Source organism: Elephas maximus, chromosome 11 (assembly GCF_024166365.1).
Source record: "Elephas maximus indicus isolate mEleMax1 chromosome 11, mEleMax1 primary haplotype, whole genome shotgun sequence".
NCBI lineage: Eukaryota > Metazoa > Chordata > Mammalia > Proboscidea > Elephantidae > Elephas > Elephas maximus.
Window position 1 is genome coordinate 30,442,871 of NC_064829.1, and position 25,289 is coordinate 30,468,159.

A 25,289-nucleotide genomic window follows, 5' to 3' on the forward strand; every position below is an offset into this window, starting at 1 on the left:
CAGACTTAAATCCAATTCATGTGTTTATACAACACTTTTGGAGGATATTAAGGAACTGACATACTATTCTGAAAAGGTAGAGTGGGAAGTTCTTCTTTAGAGAAGAATCCCAGCTAACAGGTGCAGAAGATGTGACAGAATTTTAGTATTGCCACTTTGCAGCCCCTAATGAAATAAGGACGTAGACAATGATCAACAATGGCTGCTAAAATCATGAGGTAGAAGGCTGTCAGAGAACTTAATCATGGAGGTGTCAGACTGACAATGTCTGAACCCAGGAGTCAATCTCGACATCACACAATCAATCAGAAAGCCAGACAGCATATGCCTCTAGTTGATATAATAGGAAGTAGTTCTATGGTGAACTCAAGAAGTAATTGTGTCACAAAATGTGCACTTAAATCTGTCCAAGCCTCTAGATATAACCATCAATTTATAGTAAATTCAGGAGGTAAAGGAACAAGTTAAATAACACCATGGAAATGCAAGCAGCAACATCCAGACTGTAGAATACAGGACAAACAACCAGGTTTCTTCAACAAATAAATGGCAAGGAAAAAATGGGGGTGAGGAGAGGAAACCTGGAGATTAAGATGGATTTAAAAGGCATATAAACCAAAAGGAAACCCTGGTGGCATAGTGGTTAAGTGCTACAGCTGCTAACCCAAGTGTTGGCAGTTCATATCCGCCAGCCGCTCCTTGGAAACTCTACGGGGCAGTTCTACTCTGTCCTATAGGGTCGCTATGAGTCGGAATCGACTCAACGGCACTGGGTTTGGTTTTTTTTTGGTATAAACCAAAAACATTACATGGACTTTTTGGATTCTTATTCGAACAAACCATTAAATGACATTTATGAGACAACTGGGGAAACTGGAATATTGAAGAAATATTTGACGATAATTAAGAAACTATTTTCTTAGGTATAATAAAGATATTGTGGTTATTTCAATAAGATAAAAAAAAAAAGAGTCCCAATGTTTTAAACAGATACATACTGAATTGTTTACAGGTAAAATGATACATCTTGGTTTTGCTTTAAAATTACTGGGGGATGGTATTTGGTTCCTTGGTTTGGAGTTTTAGGGTCATAGTTTCAGGGGAAATTCCAGTTAACTGCCTAATAATTAAGGTGTTTAGTGCTGCTGTTCTACCTCCTAGTTTGTTGAATAGCACCTGGGGTCTTAAAAGCTTGCAGGCGGCCATCCAAGGCACAGCAATCTCTATTCACCTGGAGCAACAGAGGAATAAGGACAGTCAGGAATAGGAGGAGGAAATGGAATGTGTGGCTAACTGCCTCCATGAACAACTGCCTCCTTTGCCACGAGACCAGAAGAACTGGATGGTGTCCAGCTACCATTACTGAACATTTTGATCAAAGATTCCATAGAAGAATTCTGACCAAAGGGGAAAAATGTAGAACAGAATTTCAAATTCTCATGGACTCCAGACTTTCTGGAGCTAAGGAAGCTGGATGAACTCCTACTGCCCTGAGATGATCTTTAAACTTTAAGCCAAAAATACCCCCTGAAGTCACCTTAAAACCGAACAATAGTTTAGCTTAACTATTAAAAATACTGCCTTAGGCAGTATGCTCTTTTAATAGCTATCTACAACAAAAACTCGAAAGATCAGATAGGAACCTCCGGGGACAGTGAGTTTATGTTAAAGGGGGAGGAACAACTAAGAGAAGGCAGGTGAGAATGCTTGCACAACTCAAAGAATGCAATCAATGTCACTAAATTATACATGTAGAAACTGCTGAATTGGTGTACGTTTTGCTGTGTATATTCTCAACAACAAAATAAATAAAATAAAAAAAATCATGGAGTTATAGATGAAACAAGGCTGGGCGCTCAATGATAAATGCTGACGTTGGACAGTGGGTATAAGGAGGGCATTATATTATTCTCTCTAGTTGTATGTATGTTTGAAAATTTCCATAGTAAAACATTTTTAAAATGGGATTATACAATTGAAAATATACACCCTTTTTTCTTCACACCCCAGGTAAATAACAAATTCATTAGCTATCTATTATTTTGCTCATTCAAGCATAACTTTACAGATTACAGCGCCCTAGAAAACTGCTCTCATTTACCCATGATAATCATTGATCTAGAATGAATTTGAAGGAGTTGTTTGAGTCACGTGAAAGTATCTCTCATCATCATCTTGCTTACAGGATGCTAGAACTAGAAAAGACCTTGTGGGCTTCCAACTGTGTTTTAAAGGGCCCCAAATCTCAAAACGGGTGTCTTGGGGATCAGATGCAGGAAAAGGGGACGGGCCTGTGGGTCTCTGATCTTCAGCCCACTCTTCTATCAGCTGTTTCAACAAGGGTGAGAAGAGGTGAATGTTGTATGGAAGGAGGTCACCCAGTTTTCTGAAGTAATTCCTGGCAACAGGTTCAGCAATTGAACCAGGAATTATGAGGTAATTACAATGAATCTAGCTGCAAACTGTTAACATGCTTGGCTGCTAATCAAAAGGTTGGAGATTCAAGTCCACCCAGAGGTGGAAGGAAGGCCTGGGGATCTACTTCTGAAAAATCATCCATTGCAAACCCTACGAAGCAGTACTGCTCTGACACACATGGGGTTGCCATCAGCTGGAGCTGACTTGATGGCAAATGGTTTCAGGTTCATACTGCCTTTTTTTTTTTTCTTTTCCTTAACATACCCCAAATGATCCAAGGGCCCACCAGTTTGTTATTCCTAGATAAGGTCTGTACATTTGAACTCTTTTTCCTGGATGAATAGCTCCCACCTGCCAAGTTGGCACTCCTTAATTGCTGAGAAGTCTGCAAATCTGTTGTAGGAGATCTGGGTGTCCCACAAAATCAGAGTAGCCTGCTAGATTTTCAGGCCTCTGCTTCTGTTCCTGACATCCAACTTGCCAATTTCTTCTAGGTGTCCCACTTCCGCTGACCTGTGATGGCAGATACCTGTAGCTTCAGGGCTTCCCACACTCTGCCTACACACTGCACAGTGGTCCACACACCCAACCTCAAATTGCCTCTTAGAGTATCAAGCATCTTCTTTCTCTACTGCTCCTCCTAGAGCTTCTCACCGCCAGTTCTTGATCTCTAATGCTCCCTTTTCTCTCAGCTTAGCTGAGATAGGTTTGTGCACAGCTCAAGTCCCAGAGCTGCCTGAGCTTCTATTGATACTATTTCTTTTTATTATGGCCCTCTCCTTTCCAGGGCAAATAAATACTCTAGGGCCGGGGTGGAATGGTATGAGGAGAGCAAACACCCGCAGTGTTCTTAGAACCACTATTCCCTCCAGTCCGCATGTCTTCCCATAAATCTGGACAAATCTGGGCAGGGTTCTTGCTCTTTCCCCCACAGTTTCTGGGTCCTTTGCAAATCAGGGATGTAGCCAGACTCTTGCTTAAGTATCCCTAGTCACTGCATGACAAGAAGGAGTTACACCAAGTATTTCCTGACAGACAAGAATGCTTTGCTGCCAGGGCATGAGGACCTCTTGGGGGGGTGACTCCCCACCTAAACTCTATGCCCTGACCTAGTCAAGTCTGAGTGCGAGTAGAGCCCAGAGAACTTATCCCATGTCTTTAGGATGTAAGATTCCAATATCTCGGTTTTTTTTTTTTTTTTAATTTCCCTCTAATGGTTAAATATATTCAGAGTTGAACAGTTTTTACTCATCATTAACAATATTTATTCAATATAATTCTTACTTTTTGCAAGATGTCTTAGCTTATATTTTCAATCTTGTTCAATCTTCAACTTGCCAGTGTATTCCATGCATGAATTCTTCACACCCAGAAGAGAGCCGTTATTATACTGTTCTTCCTTTGGCCACCTAATAATTCATTTTTAACACAGTCATAAACCAAAACCTGTTGCCATCAAGTCAACTCTGACTCATAGTGGCCCCACAGGACAGAGTATAACTGCCCTACAGGGTTTCTACGAAGCAGCTGGTGGATTCGAACTGCCGGCCTTTTGGTTAGCAGGCGAGCTCCTAACCACTGTCCCACCGGGGCTCCAAGGTAGTCATGAAGGGCAAATAAAGGGACAACTAAACAATCATGAGGAGTCCTACTCAATCTTTTCACCAAATGAACTGTTGTGATTCTTAACCACATTTACTAAGGAAAAGGTTTCACCCAAGGTAATATACTGACTACAAATAAATTAAATAGAATCAAAGAAATTTTCTTCTAGAAGTTTTTAAGTTTTGCCCTTCCACATTTATGTGTTGGATTCATCTAGAACTGATATGTGTGCACATAAAATAGGAATTCCTTTTTTAAAATATTAAATGATTGTCCCTGCACCGTTTACCCAACAGTCCATACATACCATACCACACCATACATAAGCTTTCTTTACATGTGTGGGCCTTTGGGGCTTTTTCTTCCATCCCACTGGTCAGTCTATTTCCAGGAGAATTCCACACTCTCTTAATCACTAAAGATTTGTAATCGATCTTGACATTTGGTAGGACAAATGCCTTCCCTTCCTTCAATCTGGTTTTTTGGCAGTATCTTGTCTCTTCAAAGCCCTTTGTGCTTGAATATATATAACAGAATATCTGTTTCAACTCCCAAGGAAGAGTGCATTAGGATTTTGATTTAAATTACATTGACTCTGTAGATCAATTTGGCAAGAACATCTTATGATAACAGTTTTCCTTTTCATGAATGTCTTCCAATAAGTTTTATGTGTTTCACAATGAATTTTATTATTACCCTTTTGTTGTTGTTGTTAAGATGGGCTCCCAGGTATGTGACTTTTTTGACTCATAAAACCAACAAACCAAACCTGTTGCTGTCAATTCTGACTCATAGTGACCCTGTAAGAGAGAGTAGAACTGCCCCATTGAGTTTCCAAGGAGCAGCCGGTGGATTCAAACTGCTGACCTTTTGGTTAGCAGCCGAATGCTTAACCACTGTACCACCAGGGCTCCTTTCAACTCATAGAGACCCTATATGACAGAGTAGAACTGCCACATAGGGTTTTCTAGGCTATAATCTTCATGGAAGCAGATTGCCAGGTCTTTTCTCCTGTGAAATGGCTCATGGATTTGAATCTCTGATCTTTTGGTTAGCAGCCAAGCACTTAACCACTGCACCACCAGCTACGAGTCAGAATCAACTTGATGGCACACAAAAACAACAGATGACTTTTTAATAGCTACTCTATTTTTTGCCCAGTATAACTGCATTTTCTGTCTGTGGCTAGTGCACAGAAATGTAACTGGCTGATTATATAATGCAACTTCATCAAATTTTCCATGGTTATGGGTTTTCTTTGTAGACAATTACATCATCTTTGGATAACAGCAATTGTGTTTCTTCATTTCTAGATTTTTTGTGTGTTACGTCTCTAGCTATGTCTTCCATATAATGTTAAACAGAAGAGATGGCAGCAGACATCCTTGTCTTATTCCTGATACTATAGGAGCTGTTTAAATATCTCACTATAAGTTGTCTGTATAAGCTTTAATCAGATTACAGGGTTTTTTTTCTATTTATAGTCTGCTAAAAAAAAAAAAAATTTTTTAAGATACTAATCATGAATGACTGATGAATGTTATTGAGTATTTTACTTTATCAGAATGATTGTATGATTTATCTTCTTTAATCTATTAATGCATTAGAATGATTGTATGATTTATCTTCTTTAATCTATTAATGCCATTAATATAGTGCATGGCACTTAAAAATTATCATATGGACCTAAACTTTCAGATTCTGACTACTCAGCTCTACATTAGCATCTTTTACACTGTTTCCTGTAAATTGGACGATATAAACATCAGTATCTTTTTCAAATATAATGAGTAAAACTGGTAACAATTTAGAAGATCAGAGCTCAGAATAAATTCAGTAAATTAGGTACAGGGGTAGAGAATTACCCTTATGGAACACAGCCAAGATGACAATACCAAAAAAAAAAAAAAAAAAACTCTATTGCCATCAAGTCAATTCCAACTCACAGTGACCCTACAGGACAGAGAACTGCCCCATAGGGTTTCCAGGCAGTGGTTGATGGATTCAAACTGCTGACCTTTTTAGTTAGCAGCCAAATGCTTAACCACTGAGCCACCAGGGCTCCAAGATGACAATAAGCCCTGTAAATATAAATCTAGGAACACCACAATGTAGGCTAATTTTCCAAAATCCAACTTGATGTATCTTCTGAAAAAATGTGCTGTCAAAATGGAGCATTTATTTTTGTGTATTCTCTATCCCTGCAGTATTTCGGGTTCTGATCTAGGTCTTAAACAAAACCATAATTTGTTAATATTTCCATAGAACTAACACAAAAGACCAATAAAATCCACAGCACTTCAGTAAAGATCATTACATAGCATAACGCTAATTCAGAATGAATAAAAACTATGATATCGTAACTATATGTCCCCTCTCCCCCTGAAGGTTAATAAAATTAAGATATTATAGTAGACCTCTAAAACTTAAGTATGGGAGAAAAACCATTAGTCAAGATTTCATTTTGGAATTATACAACTTTCAGAGCGAGACGACATCTCGAAAGTTCATTTAGCCCAACCTCCTCATTTAAGATACCTCAAGTTACCCAGCAGTCAACACAAGAATTAGTTTGTTGGTAGTTATCACATGGGATGGGTTAAAATCCATAATACCTGTGCTTTCATTATCACAGACATAAACTCAATTAGTTTAGCATACCTTACTCTGTATTACATTCATATGACATATGCCCTACGGCTTATGTTTCTCTGTGTCATTGGTTTTCAAACTGTTCCCCATGGTAACGGAGGTTAAAAAAGGAAACCACATGATAGTGGGGGTTGGAAAAAAAAAAGGGGGGAGTGGTAGGGGTTCTTCAAAGAGAAGCAAATCACAGTCTTTGAGGAGAAAGTGAATAAACAGCTGAAATGGGTAATTCATACTAAGTGCTTCCTATGAGGCAGGCATTTTCCTAGGTGCCACGTGTATGTCAACACACTAAGCAGAGACGACAACATCGTTTAGAAAAGTACGTTGTGTTTGGGAGGGGGACCTGTTGCTTCTCTAATATATACTACAGAAAGTAAAGCTCAAGTATGTTTCTCAGATAAGGACATGAAGAAAATACAGTGATCTCCCCCTGAAGTAGGAGACCGGGGGAAGGAGAAGGTGGAGAGGACCCCTCCACGGATCAATCTCTCAAAAGGGTGAGACTCTAATGGCCTCCACATTACATTTCTTTGGCACAAATGGTTCCATGGCTAAAGAAAAAAAAAAGTTTCAAAACTCTTGTTCTATTTCATCAGCAAATTAGGTAAGCTGAGATTTAATACTTTCAATGTGAACTATAAATTGTAAGGCTTCTCTTCTCCCATTTAAAAGTATGCAGTTCTTTCTCTCTCTTAATTTTATAAGCCATATACTTTCCATGTCTGTCTTCCTAAATTTAAGTGCACATATCCCAGGGGCTAACTGGTGGCATAGGGAAAGGAGAAACGTAAGATTTTATGAGAAAGTTAAGCAAGTGGGAGAAAATTATTTTTCAATATTAAATAAAACTGAAATATATGACAAAGTAGAATACACATTTCCCATGGTTTTAAAGATAAAGCACAAGACTTCAAATAAATTGCATGGCCACCTCTCACTAATCCCCCAGATCAGAGAGTAATGCACATCAGCTTTTCTGAAATATCACCAAGATTGTGATTAATACAACAAAGGCCCAGGATACACACAGGTTACTAAAGTATAGTTTAGGGAGCAGGCAATAAGGATTTGATAACGCTGGATACTCCAACATTTTTCTTATTCTGAAATTGAACTTTTAAATCATACCTGGTATCTGTTCTGTTTACGTGATTAGAGAAAAACTTTTTTGAAAAAAGTTACAAATGTTTTCACCCACAGCCAGAGATTTAAGGTTATATTCTTATCAATGAACTGGTCAGGCTGAGCAGAGACTTTGGAGTCCAAAAAACCAGTTGATAAAGTCTTAAAGGGCTAAGGTTAGACTGGAAAAGTGGGCCAAGGTAAAAGTTTCAATGAAGATTTAGAATATTTCAATAGTAATTATATTTTGCAGTATATAAACTTAATATAGTTTCATGATCTTTAGGTAATTTACTGATATTAAATTGAATTAGTGGATATTCATTATAATTTCAGTTTATGTATGTCATGGATTGAATTATGTCCCCTTCAAAATGTGTGCATCAACTTGGTTAGGCCATGTGTGGTTGTCCTCCATTCTGTGATTGTGATTTTATGCTGAGAGGATTAAGGTGGGATTGTAAAGGGACTTTCCCTGGGGTGCGGCCTACACCATCTTTTCTCTCTCAAGAGATAAAAGGAAAGGGAAGCAAGCACAGAGCTGGGGACTTCATACCACCAAGAAAGACGCACTGGGAGCAGAGCGAGTCTTTTAGACTCGGGGTTCCCGTGCAGAGAAGCTCCTAGTCCAGGGGAAGATTGACCAGAAACACCTTCCTCCAGAGCCAACAGAGAAAGCCCTCACTTGGAGCTGACACCCTAAATTTGGACTTTTAGCCTACTTTACTGTGAGAAAATAAACTGTTTGTTAAAAGCATCCACTTGCGGTGTTTCTGTTATGGCGGCGCTAGATGACTAAGACAATATACTACTGCTTTTTATGCCACAGAGAAAGGATATATATTGAGTCTGCTAATAAATGTGTTCATTTTGCCTCTTTAATAGGTTGTTCTGTAAGAGATACATGATAAGGACAGAAAACTTAAAAGGCTTATAAAAAAGGAAATCTCATTGATACAGTCAAAGTTTTCATCTATCCTGGCTAAAGTTTGATGGGTTAATTTATGAGATTTTTAAAAACTTTAGTATCAAATAGTATATAAAGCAAAAACTGAGTTTCTCGCTGTTAAAATGACAAAATTTTCTTTAATTGCTGAATTGAGTTAATTTTATCCTCTGTGTAACCTGCCTTGAAGGCAAGGGTTCTGTGTCCCATTAGAATAAATTCTGGAGTTAATATTGAAAAAAACAAAAGCTCCTATAAAAGCTACTTTTCTAAAATAGGAAATTGTTATATTTTCTCACATATCTGAGGGCTGACGACGTCCTAAGTTTTCCTCCTTTGCTTTGAATAAGTGATCAATGTTTTATTACACTTACAGGTTGAATGAGTTACATCTCATTTATTGGTTTAACTTTTCTTAGTGATGTGTCCTGATTTCACTTTTTGAACAATTTCATCTTAACTTTCACATCGGTACCATTCTGGGTTTGACTAAGACAGAACAAAGAATACATGGATATGGTATAATATACCTATTGAAAAAAAAAAAAAAAAACCACTGCCGTCAAGTCAATTCCGACTCATAGTGACCCTACAGGACAGAGTAGAACTGCCCCATAGAGTTTCCAAGGAGTGCCTGGCGGATTTGAACTGCTGACCCTTTAGTTAGCAGCCATAGCTCTTACCCACTCGGCCACCGGGGTTTCCAAATGTCATATGCAAAATCATTGTTGCCATTTCTGCAGCGGACATACAAAAGGGCCTCTGGGCCCTGAAAAGCAGTAGAGAAATCACTTCCCAGGCACAGGATCTGACATCTAAGCAGAGCACTCATGTTGGGTCTTTAACAGTTACATCTCATATTTGCATGCTTCTCTGAATTTCCCAAAGAATTCACCTGTGTTCTCGCTGAATTGACATGATGCTTGTATTTCAGTTACACTGTTAAAGGTTGTCTTCTCTTTAGAGACTGGCAGACCTGCCATGTTCACTGTTAGGTATTTCATTTCCTGGACAGAATTTAGCCCTAGACTCCCAAAGGAGCTGGCAGTAACTGCAGATGGAAATCAGGGAAGACACTCACTGCTGCCCACATAACATACAACAGTAAACTCTGTCAAAGGTAACTGTCAACAGCTTGTTTAGAAGACACCTTCCAACTGAACAAAAGAACTTCCTGGTTTTATCTAGTTAACAACCTAAAACTTACCAATCTTTTTAAAGTAAGTACAAACTGAGACATCTTTACTAACAAGGGACAAATCCACAAACATCAGGGAGGTCATCTGTATATTTTTTGCAGTAGAACAATATTTGAGGCCAGTCATGACCAGAATCATGGTACAGAAATGGGGTTACAGTTATACAATCTACAATCATTAAACAAAGAAAAACTACTTCGTTGAAATTAATCTTTCATAACTCCTTACCCAAAAAGTGATTTTTACAATCACAGTAAAGAGAGATCCTTCACTGATATTTTTATAAAACGTTTTACTATATGAATCCCAGCACGCACATATGCCTCTGTGTCTGTACACTTGTGCTGACACCGGAGAACTGTGGTGTCTGTTACGTCTCATTAATTTGGGACAATCTCAAGGATGAAACCATCAAAGGAATAAAAACATACTAAGGCTATCAGACAGTATAAAATGGACATGCTCAGCATGTCCTGGGTCTACTAAAAGTCTTTGTTCAAATTTAACTAAATTGTGTCAACAGGCTGGCAATGTTACCATTCATTCTTAATAAAACCAACAAGAAGATCAAGTGACTAGAAACTAAAATAGCATTGGGAGGCAGAGTCATAAAAGATGTATGATGAAAAGGAAATCCAGCATCAATTTCAATAAGCAGTTCTGAAGAGCCTTTCTAAACAGGCAACTAAAAGATTTACATTCTCCCCTAAAAACGTGGTTGCTGAAACAAAGTTTCTGCCTTTTTCCTACAATTAAAAATGATGCTCTCCTCTTAACAGACTGAAGAAAAAATACTTAAGTAAAATCCTTTCTTTGAGGTGGCACAGCGATGTAAGTACCCATCCAGAGAAAAATATGAAGAGAAGGTATAAATCTCTTCATGAACCCAGACTGGCTTTATGATAAAAAGAGAATTACAGTAACTGTTAGAGGCGACCTACCTGTGTTTCTTGATGCCGTTGGAGAGAGAATCTCCACCACCACAATCTTTTCCTTCAGACATTCTGGCTCTTTGACCGCTCAAACGTTCTTCCTCTTCAAACGAGTGCGCCGTCACTGCTTCCAATCGGCTTAGGGACCGTTCGGACTCGGAATCTGTGGCAGAGCAGGCCCATAGTTAATGAACTTCAGTACGAGGCTTTGATAACAATGGATATCTCCCTTCATGCACCAGGCTCTGAAACTTAAGCTGCCTACTTTGTCCTCCAACAAGCCATCCGTTAACTATCTCCTCAGGGATTTCAGAGAACCTACACCCAATAGGGGTAAGGTGGATTTATGAAATAGAGACGCATTTATATAAACTGACAATTAAGCAGATGTTATGCATTAAAAAAGATTTCCAGGGATTACCCAATTCTTTAAGAAATGATATCCAGTGGCTTCCCCAAAGATTATTTTTATCTCCTTTTCAAAGCATCTTAAGTATAACTTCCAAAGGGAAAAAAAAAAAATCAATTTTTGAAACTCGTATATATTATGAAAAAAGTATAGTGGCTGTACTTGCGGGAAGTTTACATTACACCGTATACTGTAGGCACAAGAGCAAAGTTAATTTTAAAATACTTTTTTCTGGTATGGAATTACTAAAATATTCAAGATCTTAAACCCAAACTATCTATATATCAGGGAGGCATTTTAAGGATGAAAATGCCATGTTCCCAACTGGCTGTGTTCAGAATGGAGTCACATGCCTCCTCGGGAGTAATAAGAGAACTTTTTTTTTGTAAAATGCATTCTAGTTTTCAGGCACTTTCACATTCTTCATTTCATTTCCACCTCTCAAGGATGCTTTCATGAAGGCAAGGCAGGACAGTAGAGTTAAGAACTGTGTTAATGGTCTCATGGCTTGTTTGTTTGCTGAACCAGAATTTGAACTTAGGGTTTCTGACTCCTTGTTTAATGCATTATACATTTCAATTCAAAGTAGTAGTCATTCAGCCTCCATGCTGCAAATGATAAAACTTAGGATGGTGCCTAAATTTTTATTGAAATATACCGGCAGTCTCCACGTTATGAACGAGGTCTATTCCTGTTCCTGTTTAAGCTGAATTTGTAGGTAAGCTGGAACAAGTGCATACAGTTCCTTATTTAGCCTTATGTTAGAACAAGAAAAGGCTCAAAGCCTTCTCAGTGATTTAAAAGCTGCAAGTGAAGGTAACTGATGAAGAGTTTGTTGCAAGTAGGGGTTGATTCGATCATTTCAAAGTGAGGCCAAGTTTACATAACATTAAAGGGCAAGTATGAGCTGTCCCTAAGTCAGACCTCTGTAAACCCAGAACTTACTATAAGTTCAAGATAACCGACAACTCCCCATCTTAAGCAGATGACCATACACTCAACTCTCCTCAGCTCTGGGAAAGCATTCTTACAAACACCCAAGCGAATTTCCTTACCAAACAAATTTATCGGCACTGCTTAGTATATGAAACCAAAAAACCCATTGCCATCGAGTCAATTTTGACACATAATGACCCTGTAGTATATACTGTATCTAAACTGTTCAGGAAATAAAATTTTGTAGTACTTTTTTCCCCCTTCTGTAACCTATAATCCAGCCTAAATCATGATACTTAATTTTTTATCATATTAGGTTGATTCAGAAGAAATAGTTGGACAAGCACAACTGGAGGTTGGACAATATATTTTGAGCTCTGAACTCTGGATACTCTGAATGATATGTTACTTGCAGAAAGATTTTCAATGCCAGTAAAGTTATTTTTATTTTCTGTAAATGTAACTTCAACAGAATTCCTGAAAATATAGCTTTGGTCTGTCATCACCTTATAACAAACAGCTAATTAAAAAAAATAAAGAGACATTTGTCATTGTCAATTTCGGCTGGTAGTCATTAACTTTTATTGAAAAAAATTAAAGACAATCTGAATAGCCATTAATAGATGAAATGAGCAGCTGTTAAAATTACATCTACAAAAAAAATGTAATAAATAGAAAAATGCTTTTGACATAATGCTAAATCAAAAAAGCAAGACACCATTTAAAACTATAAAATAGCCAAAAAAATAATTTTTGTCTGCATTAAAAAAAAGACCAGTCTGGTTCAAGTACACAGACAGTTGAGCAAATGGGTTCAATAAAATGATAGAAGTTTCTTTAGGACACAGTGAGGCAAAGAGGGGGTTAGACAACTTCCTGGGGTAGACAAATAGGGGTCAGAAAAGGCTACATTGGAGACATGTGCTCAAAGGTAAATCCTGGAAAAATGAAAATGGTATTCAGGGTGGAGGTGAGAGTAGCTGGTCAGAAGGAGCATGAGTAGATGAAGAGAAGCTAAAACCTGGACATAAGATGACAGTGGTCTTGGGGTGGTGGATTCTACTTTTACAAATTTTCTTTACATGAAAAAATTAAATATTTATAAATTTGGAGAAAATAAAATTGTGCGTACTTGTTAGTATCATTTACAGAGCTCTGGTAGTACAAGTGGTTAAGTGTGATGGCAAGCTACGGCTGCTAACCAAAAGGTTGGCAGTTTGAACCCACCAGCTGCTCCTTGGAAACCCTATGGGGCAGTTCTAATCTGTCCTATAGCGTCGCTATGAGTTGGAATCGACTTGATGGCAATGGGTTTGGTTTTTATTGGTTTGGTTAGTATTATTTAAAAAGAGTCATTCCTTAATAATCTAGATGTCATGAAAACCAAAAAGTAATGAAACAAAATACCTGACACATTTATTAAACACTTCTATGCACAGGATACTGTGTTTGCTATTAAGAGGTACAAGTCATGAGACAGGGACTTGTCCACCTAAAAAGAAAATGTGTAACAAAAAGCACATACATGCAGTCCCCAACTTAACGGGCAACCGTACTTGCCCTTTAATAATATGTAAATTTGCTCTCACTGTGAAATGAATAAACCAATTTCTGCTCACAACCAATTCTTCATTACTCTTACCTTCGCTTGCTGCAAGTGCAGCTTTTAAATCACTGAAAAAGCTATGAGCCTTTTCTTACACTAAGTAAGGCTAAATAAGAACCATAAGCACCTGTTCCAAGTTACCTACAAATTCAACGTAAAGACACGGAAAAGATCTTGTCTATAATCTGGGGGTTGCCTGTATACACTAAGCAACAAACAAGAGGTAAAGACATCAGGAGCTTCTAGGAAGCAAAGGCAAACTTTTCCCAAAACAAGATTTCAACTTAGTGAATACCAGCCCCAAGACTTACTGCCTTAACCTGTATCAGTCATTTTAGGAACATGTGCCAAGGGACAGGCACTGTGCTTACCCTAGGGATACACCATCAGATGGCAGTACACAGCCTCATCCTGTGGCTGGCAGTACTTGACTCTCTCCATTCCTCCCCTTGTCCATGTCTCTTCTACTCCTTTTCTCCCTTTCCCTACACCCTTTCCCCTCCCCCATCCTTACTCCTCTCCATGCTGCTCCCCGTCCCTTGTCCTCTAATACAATCAGGCTATCCCCATCCTTCCCCTGAAAGGACTCAGAGAAAGATCACCAATTACCTCCATATATTGCAAAGTCCAATGGTCACTTTCCAATTTTTGACTGATCTACTATATACTATATCTGAAACTGCTTAATTGTTCCTCTCTTCCTTTATATCATGCATCTATTAAGCATCTACTACATGCAAGACATAAACAAATCCAAATCCACTGCCGTCCAGTCGATTCTAACAGAAACCCTATAGGACAGGGTAGAACTGCCCCATAGGGTTTCCAAGGCTGTAATCTTTATGGAAGCAGACGGCCACATCTTTCTCCCACAGAGCGGCTGATGGGTTCGAACCACTGACTTTTAGGTTAGCAGCCGAGTGGTTAACCACTGCACCACCAGGGCTCCTTATGTGCAAGGTATAGTGAGAGTCAAAGAACAGTAAGATATGGTTCCTGTCCATGGTAGAAAGTTTTGTGAACAAATAAGCTAAGCAAATTTTTCTAGGTGTAATAATAGAAGTCTGAATGGAGGCGGTGGGCCACAAAGGCAGGACTGATGGAGAATAGGGTATTGGAAGGATTGTGGCTGAGGTGATGACTGAGCTGAGTATTATGTCTAGGGGTGTGAGTGCAGGGGAGGCGTGAGTTACAACAGAGGAACTGTTCCAGGTAAAGGAAACAGCATGACCCAATACAGGGAGGAACGAAGTATTCTGTCAGATGAGAGTGGAAAATGTAAAAATGGAGTGGTGGAAGGGGCAGGTGAGGGCGAAATGAAGCTATGAGTCAGTCATGAAGTTGACTATGCAAAATAAATAAAAGTCAAAGTGAGGCAGTGGGACAAAGAGAAGATAAATGAAGCTGGGAATGAGGTGGTGCCCCAACACATGCCGTGAGTTTCTGTATGCTTACTAGAGGTAAATCACAAACTTGTCTCTGAGCTTTCTAGCATCAAAGGCAAAGAAGGAAACATGATCGATTACATGGTTTATAGTGTCCATGAGATAAAAACTAACTAGCTGCTAAAGAAACAAACAAATCAACAACTCAGTTACTTCTAGTACTATAACAGAGAGGAATCTAATATATGGAGTGTGAAATAGTTTGGACTGACTTTGTGGGCACTAAGGAGTCATCCTAAATAGACCATGCTCTTATATCATTAGTCAGACCACTCTGCTTATCTCCAGTAGATACCATCCTTTCATCTGGAGAATAATAGTTCTAAATATATTTAAACTCAAATATGATTAGCAAAATAAACAAACAGGCCACAGACACTAGGAAGGTTTACTGGCCAAGGTCAGAGTCAGCCCACAAAAGTCATTTCGCAGTCTCCTTGTAATGATGAATCAATGCTCAATCTCAGTGTCTCTGGGGTGATAATTCAATCTTAAAACTGTGGTTCCTCTCTTTTGCTCACAAATATGAATATCAAATAGGCCAGACCTTGTCTACCATTCAATGTTGCTGGATGACACATCAATGCCTTGGTAGAAAGCATGGAGTATTAGAACTATGTTGAACTTTTGACAGGCAAACAGGAAAACTTGTATAGCACTAAATAATGATGGGAAATAGATAGCTTGGCATGCACTGTTTTATGGGTTTGTTTATTTCAAACAAGTTCCAAAAGGATTCATGTGACTTAATTGATAATTATATTTAACAGAAAACATGTCAGAATAAAACTTTGAAAACCAGACCATATTGCATTAGAAAAATGTGTTAGCCTACACACAAACATTTAAAGCAGACAGAACTTTCCCTGATGAATTTCTCAATTAAAACAGTAGTATTAATAGCATGGCTAAAAATACCAAAGTTTGTTTTAATGTGACAAATCTCCAGTGGACCAGATCTTTAAAGCTCTGTCCATATTAGGACTTAGGACTATCTTAAACACGTTTCAGATTAAACACAATCTGAACGTCCTCATCCAAACAGCATGGAGGCCAATCAACGTCTGTGGCTGGGTTAACATGACTTTAAAACTCTAGAATTAAAAAGACCATACATCCTATCATTCTTTTACAAGTGAGTGAACTTTTCAATGTTGATTTGTTAATTTTTCCTCCTACTAAAAAGCTGAAAAAAGAAGTCATCAAGTATATAATATAAACATGCCAATAATTCTGATAAGCTATCCCAATGAGCATTTTTTTATGTGACCTCTGAAAACCAGCCTGAGAACAAACAGTGCAAAAGGGCAAGACGTGGGAGAACTGTGGGTAATGTCCAGATAACCCTTCCTCCGGTTACTTAAGGCAACAGGAAAGGATCAGGAGGTACGTGTGCTCAACAGAATACCTTTATTGTTTATGGCTTCCCATTTACTAGACAAGTTCTAAAGACGTCCAAAGCAACCTGAGCCACAGCCTAAAATATCAGTGCCAAAATTTTAGTCTTAAGGTAAAACTGCTTAAACTGAACTAAAATTTTTAAAAATTGCTTATACTCAAAAATAACACAGTAAATATGAAGAACACAGAGAAAATAAATAATACCACATTTAAAATAAACTGAAAATCGGGATGAATCCCAAGGGGGGCTGCCAAGGCATTGCTACAATAGTCAGCTAAGGAAGTGGCCAGCACTTGAAACAGACTCTTGGCAGCAAGCAACAAGAGTCAGAAACATTTTAGACATCTTCTCTGAATGATGTCCAAGGTCAAAATTAGCCAATTGGTGTAGTGTTGCTTTTGACAGAGTTTCTTAAAATTATTGGCTTGTCCCCAAGAAAGTAAATCTACCACTGTTTTCTAAAACTTGCAAAGTCTATACATATAACTGAGATGGAGAACCAGGCAAACTATAGCGTATACAACTGGAAATCTCAACGTGTATTCTGTTTTGGATTACTAAGTCAAGGGCTTCCCAATTTGTCCTGTTGACATCCTTTCTCAAAATTATTTTCAGGAAGCTCACATAGGCATATTCTTTACAAAGAAAAAAATTCTAAAACTAACCAGATACAGAATAACCCAGTTACAAAAGGAAGTATTTTCACGTGACTTCAACTTAACAGATGAACATTTACCAAGTAACTACCACATACCAGGTAAAGGGTTAGCTGCTGGAACAGTTTTAAAAGATTAATGAGCTACGGTTTGTGTCTTCCAAGCATTTAAAGTCCAATCTAGTGAAAGACACACATGTGAACCCGTGTTTACACATATGGAAATAGCGGGTAGAATAACTCTTACGGGTATCTGGTTAAGTTTCAAAGTAGAGATAACATCTGAGCTGCACTGTGAAAGATGAATTTGGGTTTAAAGGAGAGAAATAGGACACCGGGTATTAGAGGAAGAGCAAATAGCCCCAAAGCCTGAAAGAACAAGGTGTGCGCATGAATATTTGGCATAGTTAGAGAGGAGGGCATCTAAAGGCAAAAAGCATAGTCATCACAGATGAGGCTTTAAAGTAGGTCAGGTGATAAGAGTCTGGATTTTAACCTGTAAGCAATGGGGAGCCACTGAGTCACTGAACATTTGTCCAGAGAGTGATAAAATGAGTTTTAGACTTTGCAGATAACCTTGATGTATAAGTGTCCTGTGGCCACCGTAAGGAACCTTGGTGGCACAGTGGTTAAGCGCTGGGCTACTAACTAAAAGGTCAGTGGTTCGAACTCACCAGCGACATTGTGGGAGAAAGATGTGGCAGTGCACTTGTGTAACATTTGTTGTTGTTGTTTTGTGCTATCGAGTTGATTCCGACTCATAGCAACCCTACAGGACAGGGTAGAACTGCCCCACAGAGTTTCCTAGACTGAAATCTTTATGGGAGCAGGTCGCCACAGAGCAGCTTGGTGGGTTCAAACAGCCAACTTTTGGGTTAGCAGTTGGGCGTTTAACCATTGCATCACCAGAACTCCTTTCCGTAAAGCTTACAACTTTGGAAACCCTATGGGGCAGTTCTACCCTGTCCTATAAGGTCACTGAGTTGAAATCAACTCAGCGACAACAGGTTTGGGTTTTTGGTGGCCACTGTATTAAATTACCACAAAGTTACTGGCTTAAAACAACAGAAGTTTATTCTCTCATAATTCCAGAGGCCAGAAATCCAAAATTAGTGTGGGCTGATGAGACTACAATCCCTCCTGAGGCTTTAAGAGAGAATCCATTGCCTCTACTAGCTGCTGGTGGCTGCCAGCATTTCTGGGCTTGCGGCTGCATCACTCCAATCTCAGTATTCTCCTTTGTGTGTCTGTCTTAATTTCCCTCTGCCTTTCTCTTATGAGGTTACCTGTGATGGCATTCAGATCCCATCTAGATAAACAGGGATGATCTTATCTCAAGATCCTTAACTTAATCACATCTGCCAAGGTCCTTTTTTCAAATAAGGAAACATTTACAAGTTCCAAGGATTCAGACATGGACATACCGGTGGGGTGGCATACATTTTTTCAGCCTACCACACCTGGCAATATGTAGTATGGAGATGGGCTGACAGTGACAAAAGGCTGGGAGCAGGAAAACTCATTAAGAAGCTGTATTAGTTATCTAGTGCTGCTATAGCAGAAATACCACAAGTGGAGTGCTTTAACAAAGAGAAATTTATTCTCTCACAGTCTTGTAGGCTAGAAGTCCAAATTCAGGGCACCAGCTCCAGGAGAAGGTTTTCTCTCTCTGATGGCTCTGAGAAAAGGTCCTTGTCATCAATCTTCCCCAGTCTAGGAGTTTCTCAGCACTGGGACTCTGGGTCCAAAGAATGTGCTATGCTTCTGGTGCTTCTTTCTTGGTGGTGTAAGGTCCTCACGTCTCTCTACTCACTTCTCCCTTTTATATCTTGAAAGAATTGACTTAAAACAAAACCTAATCTTGTAGATTGAGTCCTGCCTTGTTAACATAACTGCCAACAATCCCATGTCATTAACATCATAGAGGCAGGATTTATAATACATGGGAAAATCACGTTAGATGACAAAATGATGAACAATTGCACAATACTGGAAATCATGGCTTAGCCAAGTTGACGCACATTTTTTGGGTGGAGACACAATTCAATCCATAACAGAAAGCTACTGTAATAGTCTGTGGATCAAGGAAAGGGGGCAGCTAAACTAAGGCACCAGCAGTGAATATAAAAAATAGGAGAAAAAGGAGAAGACTAGATGCCCAGATATGGGGACCAAGGAGAGGGAGTAAACATGAATTCCACATTTGTAGCTTTCACAGTGGGTAGATGATGATGGCATTAACCAAGACAGGAAATACCGAAGCATTCAGAACAGGATGACATGTATAGTTTCCAACAAACAGAGTTTGAGATGCCTGGGACCAAAATGAAAAATTTCAGTAAAGAGATGGGAATTCTAAAAATAATATTATCCTTCACAATCAACTGGTCTTTAAGTTCAGGCAATTTAACCTCAAAAATGTACCTCAAATTTTATTCACTCAAATATTTGAACAGCTTAGTTGCTAGGGATGCAAAATTCCTCACAGGATTTACTCTCTTATTGATTGGCAGGGCTGAAATAAATCAAATAATCATGCAAAACAGTACAAAATTGTAACATGGCAAGTACCAACATACATGGTAAGCCTAAAATAGGGAATTTCATCAACTCCAGAAAGTCAACCAGGTTTTCCTTGAGGAAGCCTGTGGCCCTTGCCCCAGAAAAGTATGTGCTAACTAAGGTAAAAAAGGGGAGAGAAGTGAAACTCCATTCTCACTAAAAGTGCTTTTTTTCAAGCAATTCTCATCTCTCATATAGGACAGCATGACCGTGAATCAATCTTTATTCCCAAAATACAAATAATCTGTTAGAACGCGAACTCCTCCTGGGTAGGAACCACGTCTTGTTTTCTTTGAATTCACATTAGTAAACGGCAAGCATATTCTAAGAATTTCACAAACGTTTACTAAAAGAATGAATTTTTCAAAAACACGAATCTTGTCACCCTATATACTCAATTATCTCTGTTGGCTCCTCACCACTTAAATGCAAAAATTCAAATTCCTCAGTACAATCTAAAACAAGACTCATTAAAAACTGGTCCTGGTCACCCACCGACTGGGAAAAAATTTTCAGCTATGACATGTCTAACCAGCGCCTGATCTCTAAAACCTACATGATTCTGCTAAAACTCAACCACAAAAAGACAAACAACCCAATTATAAATTGGGCAAAGGATATGAACACGCACTTCACTAAAGAAGATATTCAGGCCGCTAACAGATACATGAGGAAATGCTCTTGATCATAAGCCATTAGAGAAATGCAAATTAAAACTACCATGAGATTCCATCTCACTCCAACAAGGCTGGAATTAATCCAAAAAACACAAAAGAATAAATGTTGGAGAGGCTGTGGAGAGACTGGAACACTTATACACTGCTGGTGGGAATGTCAAATGGTACAACCACTTTGGAAATCAATCTGGCGTTTCCTTAAAAAGCTAGAAATAGAACTACCATATGACCCAGAAATCCCACTCCTCGGAATATACCCTAGAGAAATACGAGCCTTTACACCAACAGGTATATGCACACCATGTTTACTGCAGCACTGTTTACAATAGCAAAAAGCTGGAAGCAACCAAGGTGCCCATCAACAGATGAATGGATAAATAAATTATGGTATATTCACACTATGGAATACTATGCATCGATAAAGAACAGTGAGGAATCTGTGAAACATTTCATAACATGGAGGAACCTGGAAGGCATTATGCTGAGTGAAATTAGTCAGAGGCAAAAGGACAAACACTGTATAAGACCACTATTATAAGATCTTGAGAAATAGTTTAAACTGAGAACACATTCTTTTGTGGTTATGAGAGGGGGGAGGGAAGGAGGGTGGGAGAAGGCTATTTACTGATTAGTTAGTAGATAAGAACTACTTTAGGTGAAGGGAAGGACAATACTCAACACAGGGGAGGTCAGCACAACTGGACTGGACCAAAAGCAGAGAAGTTTCCTGAATAAACTGAATGCTTTTTCGAAGGTCAGCGGAGCAAGGGCAGGGGTTTGGGGACTATGGCTTCAGGGGACATCTAAGTCTATTGGCAAAATAAATTGTGTTAAGAAAACATCCTGCATCCCACTTTGAAGTGTGGCATCTGGGGTCTTAAACACTAACAAGTGGCCATCTAACATGCATCACTGAGTCTCAACCCACCTGGCTCAAAGATGAATGAAGAACACCAAGGTCACAAGGTAATTATGAGCCCAAGAGACAGAAAGGGCTACATGAACTAGAGACTACATCATCCTGAGACCAGAAGAACTAGACCACAACCGATGACTGTTCTGACAGGGAGCACAACAGAGAACCCCTGAGGGAGCAGGAGAACAGTGGGATGCAGACCCCAAATTCTCATAAAAAGACCAGACTTAATGGTCCAACTAAGACTAGAAGAATCCTGGTGGTCATGGTCCCCAAACCTTCTGTTGGCCCAGGACAGGAACCATTTCTGAAGCCAACTTATCAGACATGGATTGGACTGGACAATGGGTTGGAGAGAGATGCTGATGAGGAGTGAGCTACTTGCATCAGGGGGACACTTGAGACTATGTTGGCATCTCCTGCCTTGAGGAGAGATGGGAGGGTACAGGGGGTTAGAAACTGGCAAAACGGTCACGAAAGGAGAGACTGGAAGGAGGGAGTGGGCTGGCTCATTGGGGGGAGAGTAAGTGGAAGTGTATAGTAAGGTGTATATAAGTTTATTTGTGAGAGACTGACTTGATTTGTAAACTTTCACTTAAAGCACAATAAAAATTATTTTTAAAAAAGTGAGGTAAATACAATGGTTCGTAATAACAAACAGATGCTACTTCTCAATGTGCATCAAAACATTATTATTATTATTGTATTATTATGTTAAAGATGTTTTATGTATCTGGAAGTGTTTCTTTAACGTTTTTTACACACAGAAAAGTATACTATATACTAAGACAAACATTTGACTGATGTTAGATATGAATCGTACCTAACTGTTCCAATTTACGTACAAATTTCACTTAAAGACAGACTTAGGAACAGAACTCATTCGTAATCTGGGTACTGCCTATAATTTCATTTATTTGGAGTGTACAGAATAGGCAAATCCATAGAGACAGAAAATAGATTAGTGGTTGTCTAGGGCTGGGTGGTTGTAGGGAAACAGGAAATGACTACTCATGGGTACAGGTTTCTTTTTGGGATGACGAAACGTTTTAAAATTAATTGTGCTAACAGTCGCACAACTCTGTGAACACACTAAAGATGAATGAGTTGGGTGAACTGCAAGGTAATTAACTTATATCTCAATAAAACTGTTAAAAAATAAAAACTGGTCCTGAACTGTCTTCCCGGCTTTATCTCGTTACTACCCTTAGCATCTGTCATGGATTGAACTGTGTCCCCCAAAAATATGTATCAACTTGGCTAGGCTATGATTCCCAGTGTTGTATGGTTGTCCATTGTCTTAGGCTCAGTTCTCTAGAGAAGCAAAACCAGTAAAGCACATAAACATACATAGAGAGAGAGATTTATATCAAGGAAATGGCTCACGCAGTTGTAGAGGCTGGAATGTCCCAAGTCCCTGGGTCACAAAAGAGGCTGTTCCTGATTCAGTAGCTGTAGGGGCTGGCGAACCCAAAATTAACAGGTCAGAGAGAGGGGCTCTTGCTCACAGGCTGTGAAGATCGATGAATCCCAAGATCAGCAGACAAGACCACAGGCAGTGGTCAGCTAGCTCAAGTCCCAAGAACCAGAGGTCAGGTGAACAGGAGCCAGGTGCAGGATCCAATGCAAGCAAAAAGCCCCTGAGCCTTGCCAGAATGTCCGTTTATATTTTATGCAGTCCACACACCTAAGAAAATTCTCTTTCAAATGATTGGTTACTCACAGCAGATCCCATCATGGGGGTGATCACATATCAAATCTCAACAGGGAAGGGATCACAACATTATATGATTGTCAAAACATTGAAAATCATGGCCCAGCCAAGTTGACACACAATCTTAACCATCACATCCACCATTTTGTCATCTGATGTAATTACCTATGTATTATAAATCCTAATCTCCATGATGTCAATGAGGCAGGATTAGAGGCAGCTTTATTAAGGAGGCAGGAGATAATCTACAAGATTAGGATGTGTCTTGAGTTAAGCTCTTCTGAGGTACAAAAGAGAGAGGCCAGCAGAGAGGAGAGGGACCTCATTATCACCAAGCAAGACGAATCAGAAGCAGAGCACATCTTTTGGACCCAGAGTCCCTACATGGAGAAGCTCCTAGACCAGGGGAAGATTGATGATAAGGACCTTCCCCCAAAGTCAACAGAGAAAAAAAGGCCTTTGCATGGAGTTGGTGCCCTGAATTCAGACTTCTAGCCTCCTATACTGTGAGAGAATAAATTTCTCTTTGTTAAAGCCACACACTTGTATTTGTTACAGCAACACTAGCTAACTAAGATAACATCTAAAAAATGGGAGCTGAACAGAGGAGGAGGTTGGGGTGATAAGGAAGAAACACACAAAAAGCTACGTAAGAAGATAAAAGGCCATAAGGCAGAGGATGGCTAATTGCTAAATAAAAGGGAAATAGAAAAATATTTGCTATGAATACAGATGTGCGTGAGATTACCAGGTACTAGACAGGTCTAGGCACCCTAGTGGCACCGTGGTTAAGAACCATGGCTGCTAACTAAAAGGTCTGCAGTTCAAATCCACCAGTGGCTCCATGCAAACCCTATGAAGCAGTTCTACTCTGTCCTATAGAGTGTCTATGAGTTGAAACTGACTTGATGGCAGTGGGTTTGGTTTTTGTTTTGGTTTAGACAGGTCAAGGCTACAGAAAAGACACACAGGATAGGCACAGGTGAAAAATATACAGCTATTTTAAAAATGAACTGCAGAAGGAGAGAATACTGAGACTGGGAATATAAAGAACAGAGTCTTACTAAATGTTCATTACTGCACTTGAGAGTTCTCACCAACACCACTAAAAACCTTGGTCAAATCTTATATATTACAGATGTAAAATGTCCGGGTAGATGTCATTACTCTTTCTCAACTATTACCTGATATGTTTTTATTGGATTAAACTACATGACTTAGGTCATAATGGCTTCTGTTACTCTCTTCCAGACAAAACCACGGTTGTTATATTACTTTCTGTTCTGAAATTTTTTATTTAAAAGAACATGAGCACTTACTCTTACAACTGCTCAGAAATGCTATAACTGGATTCAATTTTATGACATAACTATCTATTGGTTTTACCAGTCTACGCTATTGAATTTTATGCATTACTCATGTGCATTTTAACCAAAACAGCATTAAGAGGAAAACCTAGCAAGGGAGTCTTTCTAAAAGCAACTGATCTCAACACGTTTCTAAAAAGGAAACTGGACAGAAAAAAATGCATTTTTAAGTTACAGTATCCAAAGGACAATAATTCTCATAATATTGCTATCTCAGGCTAATATTAAAGAGTAACAACCATGGTATTATTTGGTTTAGCTGGAAATAAATGATTCAAAAGTAATTCCTTAGATTATTAGAGAGTCACAAGTTATGCACCTTTCATTTCCTTCCCCTTAGCAACTCATTCATTTCCCCACTCTCTGTGAGCAGGCCCCAGAGCACCAACTTGAAGGCAAATTCTTCTACAGCAAATTTCATATTTTAATACTATCTTCTCCCAGCTCCCTTCTTTATTACCCATCTCTCCACTCCCCACAGAATCCACACTGGTCTATACAGACTGTGGGAAATCAGTAAATATTAGGGATTAACCTGCGCTCTTTGTTGAATACCAACATGTTTTTAGAAAAGACAGAATATCAATGACATTTATTCAACAATCTGTATTCAATAAACAACAGAGAGCAACTATTGTTATGTGCTAAGTATTTCAGGGGTATAAATAGATACGGTCCCTTTCATGATAAAAAGACAAGTGCAATACAATGGAGGGGTTATAAAAG

The 25,289-nt window shown here is 38.9% G+C and overlaps 1 protein-coding gene across 7 annotated transcripts in view; it reads right to left on the bottom strand.

Moving 5' to 3' along the window:
* Window positions 1-25,289, bottom strand: part of OSBPL1A (oxysterol binding protein like 1A) — a 256,420-nt gene that overhangs the window by 63,745 nt on the left and 167,386 nt on the right. For 6 of the 7 annotated variants that reach the window (XM_049901659.1, XM_049901658.1, XM_049901660.1 and 3 more), the window contains one exon: window positions 10,884-11,037. In XM_049901659.1, coding sequence (XP_049757616.1) covers window positions 10,884-11,037 — 154 coding nt within the window. Of the gene's footprint in view, window positions 1-10,883; window positions 11,038-25,289 lie in introns of those variants that run through there. The other variant, XM_049901662.1, reaches the window with a different exon arrangement.